The following is a 10,187-nucleotide window of genomic DNA, read 5'->3' on the forward strand; positions in this document are numbered from 1 at the left end:
TATCAGTGAACTCTGATTAGATCCTGGCAGCCAAAAGATATTTGTGCTCCATGAGGAATATATCAGAGGACTGACTTATGATGTCAGAACATATGCCAGTGCCTCTCTCTGCTCCTGGTCCAAATTCCTGGAGATGACCCAAGGAAAGATGTTAAATAAATATATAACACTAATTAAAATTAAGAAAAGATACAAAATGTACCATAAGTTCTGAATAGAAGAATAAGAGCTGGAAACATGTGCAGGAGGGGAATGGTTATGAAGATGGGAGTGGTTCTGGGGGAGGTCCAAATTCAGAAGAGCAAGCAGTGGGTAGTAAATGGTAATGTAACAGAATAACTGAGTTCAGGGGGATCCCTGGGTGGCTCAGTGGTTCAGCGCCTGCCTTCCGCCCAGGGCATGATCCTGGAGTCCCGGAATCAAGTCCCACGTCAGGCTCCCTGCCTGGCACCTGTTTTCTCCCTCTGCCTATGTCTCTGCCTCTGTGTGTGTGTGTCTCTCACAAGTAAATAAATTAAAAAAGAAAAAAAGAAGAAGAATTGAGTTCAGAGCAACTGAATGGTCAACTCAGCCACTGACACTCTTATGCTATAGGGAAATAGGTAGCAACAGAATAAAGCAGTGACTATGGACATAAAGGAGGAAGGCACAGGACATTGCCACAAGCATCTTGCAACTCCTAAGAGCAAAAGGAAATATTCAAACCAAAAGAAAAGCGACCAACCCACTGTAACTGGCAGCATACCCACTCTCGTCTAGCAGCTGAACATAATTAAAATCCTTGATATTGAATATTTCAAATAGGAGAAGTGGGAGGAACAAGAATCCCCAAATATGCTACAAAATCTAATGGTCCTTTTTCTATCCTCCTCTTATTTAAAGATTTATTTATTTTAGAGAGAGAGAACAAGAAGGGGAGGGACAGAGAGAGGGAAAGAGAATCTTGAGCAGACTCTCTACTGAGCATAGAGACTGATGTGGGGCTCAATCTCATGACCCTAAGATCATGACCTGAGCTGAAATCGAAAGTCCAATGCTTAAGCAACTGAGCCACCCAGGAACCCCTTTTCACCTTTTATATAATCACCCAACAGCCTTTAATGAAAATGGTCATTCTGTTCTTTCAACACCTTGGCTGCCATGATACCACACTCTAGTGGTCTTTTTACATCCGAGTTATTTTAATTCAGGCTTCTATGTGTTTTCTAGAGCTGCCATAACAAAACACCACAAACTGAGCGGCTTAGCAGAAGTTGATCATTTCACAGCTCTGGATGCCAAGAGCCTGAGACCAAGTTACCAGCACATCCATGCTCCCTCTGAAGGTTCTAGGGAAGGATCTCTCCTAGCTTCCAATAGTTCTTTGGCTTTTTTTTTTAAGACTTTTCTTTATTTATTCATGAGAGACAGAGAGACAGAGAGAGAGAGAGGCAGAGACACAGGCAGAGGGAGAAGCAGGCTCCATGCACCAGGAGCCCAACGTGGGATTCAATCCTGGGTCTCCAGGATCACGCCCTGGGCCAAAGGCAGGCGCTAAACCGCTGCACCACCCAGGGATCCCTATTGGTGCAGATTTCTATCTCCACTTCTGACCTCTTTCTTGAGGTATACCCAACTGTTCACTTGACTCTTCCATATCTAATAGAGATCTCAAAATTATGGCATCCAAAACAGAATTAATTTTCACCACTACTCCACTCCAACAAATAAGGTCTCCCCACATCAAAAACTGTAGTGTCATCAACCAAGTTGCTCAAATAAAAAACTGAGGATCCGGGGATCCCTGGGTGGCTCAGCGGTTTAGCGCCTGCCTTTGGCCCAGGGCAGGATCCTGGAGTCCCGGGATCAAGTCCCACGTCGGCTCCCAGCATGGAGCCTGCTTCTCCCTCCTCCTGTGTCTCTGCCTCTCTCTCTCTATGTCTATCATAAATAAATAAATAAATCATAAAAAAATGAGGGTCCCTCCCTCTTATGTTCCATAACCAAGCTATGACAAATCCTAACAGTTTTGCATTCAAAATATATATAACAGGGATCCCTAGGTGGCGCAGCAGTTTAGCGCCTGCCTTTGGCCCAGGGCGTGAGCCTGGAGACCCAGGATCGAATCCCACGTCAGGCTCCCAGTGCACGGAGCCTGCTTCTCCCTCTGCCTATGTCTCTGCCTCTCTCTCTCTCTCTGTCTATCATAAATAAACAAAAATTAAAAAAACATATAGAGAACATATCCATTTCTCTCCACCTCTGTTGTCACATCCAAGTCCAAGCCATTACGAATCTTTTGCCAAAAGTAAATCCATAGGCCCCTATCTGGCCACTCTTCTTTACCTTCTCCAATCCACCCTCAACATCAGTGTGATTTTGATAAAGTGTACATCCTATTACGTCACTCAGTAGCTTTAAATCCTTAAATGCCAATTTCTAGAATCAATTCCATACTCTTTACCATGGCCCACAAGGCTTTTCCAACATAGTCTGGGCCCTGCCTGCTTCCATCCTTACTCTGGACCCTCTCCTCCTCTCTCGCTCATTATGCTCCAGCCACACTGGTCTCCTTTCAGTTTGTAGAACACTTCACACTATTTCTCACCTCAAGGCCTTTCCATACCTCACTATTTCTCTTTCTAGGAATGCTCTTCCGTAGATTCTGCACACATATGGATCCTTCTCATCCTTGAGACTCCAGCTCAAATATCAAACCTTAGAGAATCTCTTCTCTGATCAAACTTTCTAAAGTGACCCCTGCCTAGTTACAGTCTATTCTGAATTTATCCTGTTTATTTATAAGCGTACTTGTGTATTATTTGTCTCCTTCTCCAATCTCCACAAGAATGTAAGCTCCTAAAGAGCAGGAATCAAGCCTGTCCTTTCCACTGTGTTTTCAGTATTTCAATACTTCACCTGAAACACAATTAACTTCTATCTATGTGTTTAATGGATGGGTGGATGAACAAAAAAAAAAAATATGCCCTAGAAATCCTCTTATTCAAATCCCTGTATGCTGAGTATTCTCTTAGCAGACTATTTCCAGGAGTCTATATGAGAGATCTCTTTTTCCTAGAGACAGAGAGATACCCCCACTTTCTTGCAGCAATGGGCACATTTTGCATTTCCTTCAACATAAAGTTCAAATTCCTTCCAAACTGTCTGTAAAACTTCATTTTCCACTTCCTTCCCCATAATAAATTCATAGCACACTCAACTTCATACCATTACATGAAAATACTACCCATGCTTATAAATGTTACCTCCCTTGGGAATGCCTTCTTTCTTCCTCCTGCTAAACATCTTTTAAGATTTCCTCTATGAAGCTTTTCCTGGTAGCCAGAGAGGCTATTACTCTGTCACGTCAGAGGCCTTCATACATAAATACCTCTACCATGTTTACTCTGATATATGACAATTCAACACCTCGATATATTACAGTGAAACTCACAAATTACAAAAATAAAGATAAAATCCTGAAAGCAGCTCTAGACAAGAGGTCCTCAGATACATAAGGCTGGCAGGAGAACTGTCCACAGAGACCTAGTAGGCCAGAAGGGACTGGCATGATATACTTAAAGTGCTAAAAGGGAAAAATATGCAGCCATGAATACTTTATTCAGGAAGGCTGTTGTTCAGAATAGGAGAGATTGCTTCTAAGATAAATAAAAACTAAAGGAATTCATGAACACTAAAACAGCCCTGCAAGAAATATTAAAGGGTACCCTTTGAGAAGAGAGAGAGACCAAAAGTAACAAGGACCAGACAGGAATAGAGACAATCTCCAGGAACATCGACTTTACAGGTAATACAATGGCACTAAATCCATTATCTTTCTATAATTACTCTGAATATAAATGGACTAAATGCTCCAATCCAGACATAGGGTATCAGAATAGATAAAAAGCAAACTCTATAAATATGCTTACAAGAACCTCACTTTAGACCCAAAGACACCTCCAAATTGAAAGTCAGGGAATGGAAAGCCATTTATCACACTAATGGACATCAAAAGAAAGCTGGAGTAGCCATCCTATCAAACTGTATTTTATTTTTTATTTTTTTATTTTTTATTTTTTTTATTTTATTTTTTAAAGATTTTACTTATTTGGGAAAGATAAAGAGAGAACACAAGTGAGGGGGGAAGGGCAGAGGGACAAGTGCTTGATCTCAGGACACCAAGATCATGACGTGAACCAAAGGCAGACGCTTAACCAACTGAGCCACCCAGGTACCCCAGACAAATTAGATTTTAAACCAAAAACTGTAGTAAGAGGTGAAAAAGGACACTATACTTAATATACAATTCTATTTCCCTATTTTACTCTTACTTTGAGTAAAAGGATTATGTCTTATACTTTGCCCACTAATACCTAGCATGGTGCCTCATAGATAGCCAGGAAAAGAATTGTTGACTACTATATATGCATATATAGTTGAAATTTTTCATTATTGTACTGCTCGGTGGAGTGAAAGGAACTGGAACATACTAACAGTTATTATTCTGTCAGCTATCTGACCATCATTAATGAACCAGTGGAAGAGGTGATTTTTAATTTGTGAAAAAGAAAACTATTTCAACTAGTTATGGCTTGGTTAATAAATCATATTTGAAAATATTCTGTTCAAAATAGACACACCAATATAGATACTCAACCTTTTCATGTCTGCTTTTCAATTTTTAAAGAAATGCTGTAAATGTTCAGGGCATAAAAGAAATGAGATGTAACAGGCATTACAAGGAAATTGTCTAGCTTGGATTTTAACTTTGCATAGGCATAGATAGCACTTCCTGGAACTATTTAACGTATAGTTAACTTAAACTATAGTTTGCTTTTATGGTAACCCTACTTTTGGCCAATGGTTTTTATTTTATTTATTTATTTATTTATTTTATTTTTTATTTTTTTACCATTCCTGGAAGTACTGCAGTACCAGGTCGATGTGCGCAGTGGACGGAGCAAGCTCCTATTCCATCTCCCTGCTCCAAAAATCCATTTAATATATTGTCTTCGGATAGAGGACGTACCAGATGTTAAACTGATAAGAACAGATACTACACTTGATCTTAGCCAAAAGGCCGAGAAGCGATGGCAAATGTTTTTAAAGCCAGGCATAACCCTATGGTTTCCAGCCAATGAGCTTGTGGATCAGCACCATGGACAGAGGAATGGCGTGGAAAAGGTCGCTCTAAGGCAGTTTGTGCAATGACCGCTGTGATGTCGGATATACTACCGAGGAAAGACTGGTGTGAACATTCTTCTAGGGATCATTTGAAGACAGCGGCTTTGGATTTGGGTCAACTAAGAGGATAGTCTTAAGAAAATAACCACTCCTCCAAGATGTCTCCAACTAGTATGCTCTGCTTCATACTTTGGATTTATTGACCTATATTGATTCACTGTTTTTCCCACAATCTGTTCAGTTCTCAAATCACCAACATTTTCACTACAAAGTAAATGTAAACACCTAATTAGACAATGTGGAGGACATCTGTTCTTACCTGTCCAGCATCTATGACCCTTTTCTCTTTGCAAGCCAGCTTTCAAACAAACAACTGTTTTTAAGATAGTATTAAGGAATTCTTGATGCTAATGAGAAGCGTTTGATGGTATGGAAGTTATGCTTAAACTAAGAGTCCCTGTCTTTTAGCAATACATTCTGATAGTTACACATGAAAAAATGTGACGTCTGGGATTTGCTTCAAAAAATTCACGGAGTGGGATAGAGGCACAGAAGACAAGACTGGCCATGAGTTGCTGACTGTTGAAACTGGAGGATGAGACATGATAGTTAATCCAGTTAATTCTTTTTTATGTTTGAAATTTTCCAGGGATCCCTGGGTGGTGCAGCGGTTTGGCGCCTGCCTTTGGCCCAGGGCGCGATCCTGGAGACCCGGGATCGAATCCCACATCAGGCTCCTGGTGCATGAAGCCTGCTTCTCCCTCTGCCTGTGTCTCTGCCCCTCTCTCTCTCTGTGACTATCATAAATAAATAAAGCAGTGCTCTTTAAAAAAAAAAAGAAATTTTCCATTAAAAATATATGTATGTGGGCGTGCCTGGGTGGCTCAGTAGGTTAAGGATCTGGCTCAGTAGGTTCAGGTCATGGTCTCTGGGTCCTGGGATAAATCCCCCACCCAGCAGGGTCTGCTTCTCTCTCTCCCTCTGCCCCTTCCCCTGCTCATGCACACTCTCTCAAATAAATTCTTAAATATATATATATACACACACACATACATTTTACTGAGAGGGAAAGGAAAGGGAAAGGGAAAGGAAGAAAACCTACATCTGAAGTATAATGAACAACAAACCCCAGTACCCGCTGCTCCAAGAGAAGCTCTGAGGAGATTAGGCTATAACTTTCCCATGCAGATGAGATTTTGTCTTGTGGAAGATGTCCATGTGATGGAATAGGAAGTTCAGACATCTATAGATGATTACTTTCTTGAGGAGCAAGATGTTTCAGGAGAGCAGTTTCGAAGAAATGAAACCTTTCATGCACTATTCCCAACAAGAAGCAGCTGAGCAGCATTGCAGGGACTGAGGCTGAGTGTGGAAGGTGGTTGATGGTAGGCCCAAGGTCAGTAGTACACTAAAGTTCTAAGTTAGATCCAAAACAAAAACAAAACACTGTTCAAATATGATAGAATAGATAAGTAGAGGGAACCAAGATATAATGCCAAGCACATTAGGATGGAGAGGAGCTAAAATATGAACAGGGTGGAGAGGTTCAAAAGGAAGACACATCTAAATACCCTGCGCCGCACACACGGCTATGGACAGCGGCTGAGGTTGAGTGCCTATAAGCACTTGCTACATGTGACAAACACAAAAAGTCCTGCTTCATTGAGCTAACTTTCTGGTGGGGGAAACAAATAAATGTATTTGCCAAGTGTGTAGATTCCACCTGCTTCATTTAGAGAGAAAATGTGGCCTCCATCTCACTGCAGTCCCCACCATCCCCTACTGTCTTACACTGCCTACTTCACTCATTTATGTTAATCTGCCGGAGTTCTGCAGGCTTATGAGCCATGCTCTCCAAAGTCCCTGAGCTGCTTGTGATGCCTGCCTCTCCTAAAATCACCAAATGGCCCCATGAGTAAAAGCACATAAAAGACCCTTTTCTTCTCTGAAACTGAATCCTGAGTTGCCACTAATCTGAAGTTACCTTGGGTGGTTACATCACCTCACTGAGAGCTTAATGTTCTTACCTGCTGCGTGGAAGCAATCATGTCCGGTTTACAGGACTACTGTGAGGACTAGACATTGCCTAACCAGCTCTTACTCTTCTCTGGGATCTCATCCTTGGCAATACCTCTTCAGAGAGACCTACTCAGACCTCCTGACTAGGTCAAATCCCTCTAATATATGTGGATACTCCCACCATGTTCCTCTTCCTGGTAGTACTTGTGGGCAATTATAATTGTACCTTAGCTTATTTGATTATTTGACGAATACCTGCTCCTCCCAGCAGGCTTGGAAGTGCAAGAGTGACACGGATCCTGCTTTTGCTCACCACCTATCATCATGCCTGCCACAAAATAGATGCTCAAAAAATACTAAAAAGAAAAGTGAACTGCAAAGACAACCCCTGGCACATACAAGGTACCCAATAAATTCTCTCTGACCCTCCCTCACCTAATGCCTGTCACATAAACGATACTCCTAGCTTCTGGGCTGCTGGAATTTGTAGGCTGAGTTTTAACTAAGGCTTCTGCTGAGAAAGAGAAGTCACTAAGCTCTTCTAATAGGGCCACCTACTCCTAGAACAGAGACTTTTGTTTTGCCCACTGATGTATGCTAAGTGCCTAAAACACCGCCTGGCACCTCGTCAATAAAGGGATGGATGGGTGGGTGGGGAGGCAGGCGTCACAGGGGTGAAACTTGAGTTGTGGGGTGAGGACAGCTCCTCCACAGTGGCGGGTGGAGAGGGAAGAGCGGGGACTCTGGGTCAGGACCCCCTCTGTTCACGGTCAGCCACATCAACTTCCCCGAGCGAGGGGCCGAAGAACCCCCAGATGAAGGAGTATCCCCATGCCAGCCCTGGGGTATGGGATGGAGCCGAGCACAAGCGCTCCGCTCCCGCTCCCGTGGAAGAGGCAGCGAACTGCTGGGGCGCCCCACCCCATCGCCCCTGGGGGATGGGACCCGGCTGCCCCCGGTGCTCCCACGGTGAAGGACCGACGGGCGCCCCGCGCCGCCGTGGGGGTGGGACCCGGCTGCTTCCACGGTGGAGGACAGATGGGCCCGCGCCGCCATGGGGATGGGACCCGGCTGCCCCCGGTGCTCCCACGGTGAAGGACCGACGGGCGCCCCGCGCCGCCCCTGGGGGATGGGACCCGGCTGCTCCCACGGTGGAGGACAGACGGGCCGCCCCGCGCCGCCCCTGGGGGATGGGACCCGGCTGCCCCGCTGCTCCCACGGTGGAGGACCGACGGGCGCCCCGCGCCGCCGTGGGGATGGGACCCGGCTGCTTCCACGGTGGAGGACAGATGGGCCCGCGCCGCCATGGGGATGGGACCCGGCTGCCCCGCTGCTCCCACGGTGGAGGACCGACGGGCTGCCCCGCGCCGCCCCTGGGGGATGGGACCCGGCTGCCCTGCTGCTCCCACGGTGGAGGACCGACGGGCCGCCCCGCGCCGCCCCTGGGGGATGGGACCCGGCTGCCCCCGCTGCTCCCACGGTGGAGGACCGACGGGCCGCCCCGCGCCGCCCCTGGGGGATGGGACCCGGCTGCTCCCACGGTGGAGGACCGACGGGCCGCCCCGCGCCGCCCCTGGGGGATGGGACCCGGCTGCTCCCACGGTGGAGGACCGACGGGCCGCCCCGCGCCGCCCCTGGGGGATGGGACCCGGCTGCTCCCACGGTGGAGGACCGACGGGCGGCCCCGCGCCGCCCCTGGGGGATGGGACCCGGCTGCCCCGCTGCTCCCACGGTGGAGGACCGACGGGCCGCCCCGCGCCGCCGTGGGGGTGGGACCCGGCTGCCCCGCTGCTCCCACGGTGGGACCGACGGTGGCCCAGATGCTCCCGCACGGGGGGGGCGGGGGGGGCGCGGGGCCGAGCCCTCAGCTAGGACCGCAGTCGGGCCACCGGCGCCGCTCGCAGGGGATGCTCGGGACCCCTCCGCCAGGCAAAGGAGTCCCCGCTGCCTCCCTTCTCCGCGGTGGAAAGGCCTTTGCGCCGCCTCCCAGCAGTGCTCCTTCACCTCGGAGACGTCTCCCCGCCTCCCAGACTCCGCGGCCGAGGGAAGCCTCCCACTCTCCTTTTCCACGCCGTTCCATCTTCTCCCGCAAAATGTCCGCTCGGCCCCCGGCTGTGTCCCTCCGCCCCCTCCTCGCTCCTCAAGTCCCCGGCGGCGAGTGGCCGCGCCGCGCCGCGCGCTCTCGCGAGAGTCCGCCGCACGGAAGCCCCTCGCCCGCGAGGAGGCCTCCCGGGACCCGCGGCGCGCGGTCGCGGGCGGCGCATGCGTGGCCGCGGCTCCCAGCGCCCCCCGCGCAGCCAGCGGGCGGAGCGGACCGGGCTGCGCGCGCGCGGGGCCGACCGCCTTCCCCTGCGAGGCCTCGCTGGGTCCCCGTGGCCGGGCGGCCCTCGGGGGCGGTACCGCCTGGCGGCTCCCGTCGGCGTGCGGAGGTGTCCGAGGACGGACGGCCCGGACCGCCCTGGCCCCGGAAGAGCCTGGCGCCGGCCTCGGACGCCGCGGGCCCGACCGGCCACCCGCAGCGGCCTGGACGCGCCGCCGGGGCCGAGCCTCGCACCCCGCAGCCCGCAGCCCGCAGCCCGCAGCCCGCAGCCCGCAGCCCGGGCGGGGCCTGCACGTCCGGCCCCACCCACCCGGGGCCTCGCCTCCCCGGAGCCCAGCCCCCTCCCGGCCGGGCTGTCCAGCCCCCGCCCACCGCTTCTTTTCAGTCCCCTTGAAATTTCTCCGGGTCCCCTGGCCTCGGTCTTGCGGACATTGCACTAAGAGAGATGCACCCCGGAACAGCACACCTGGTTCGGAGAAGACGCCGGGTCTGGGACCTCAGGGTGCACATCCTCCTCTTCCAGCGCCCGGGGTAGATCTGGTGATGAACGAGCCCCGAGTGCCCGGCTCCGGCTGACACTGCCGTCCTGCACTTCCCTGCCCTCCCAGCCACGCTTCCAACATCAGTAAGCAGCGAGCTCCGGGAGGTGTAGGTTTATTTGGCTCTACTTTGAGCTAGGCGC

At 49.5% G+C, this 10,187-nt stretch overlaps 1 protein-coding gene and 1 non-coding gene across 2 annotated transcripts; one reads left to right on the forward strand and one right to left on the reverse strand.

The window, feature by feature from the left end:
* Positions 1 to 4,883: 4,883 nt before the first annotated feature.
* LOC121488570 lies at positions 4,884 to 5,074 on the reverse strand. Its single transcript, XR_005987182.1, has one exon. It is a non-coding gene; the product is annotated as a U2 spliceosomal RNA (small nuclear RNA).
* A 2,926-nt stretch (positions 5,075 to 8,000) lies between these two features.
* On the forward strand, positions 8,001 to 10,134 carry LOC121487081 (basic salivary proline-rich protein 2-like). The gene is made up of 2 exons (XM_041748528.1): positions 8,001 to 9,752; positions 9,967 to 10,134. Exons 1-2 carry the CDS (start codon positions 8,001 to 8,003, stop codon positions 10,132 to 10,134), a joined length of 1,920 nt encoding a protein of 639 aa, XP_041604462.1.
* Positions 10,135 to 10,187: the final 53 nt, after the last annotated feature.

Source organism: Vulpes lagopus, chromosome 3, assembly GCF_018345385.1.
Source record: "Vulpes lagopus strain Blue_001 chromosome 3, ASM1834538v1, whole genome shotgun sequence".
Classification (NCBI taxonomy): domain Eukaryota; kingdom Metazoa; phylum Chordata; class Mammalia; order Carnivora; family Canidae; genus Vulpes; species Vulpes lagopus.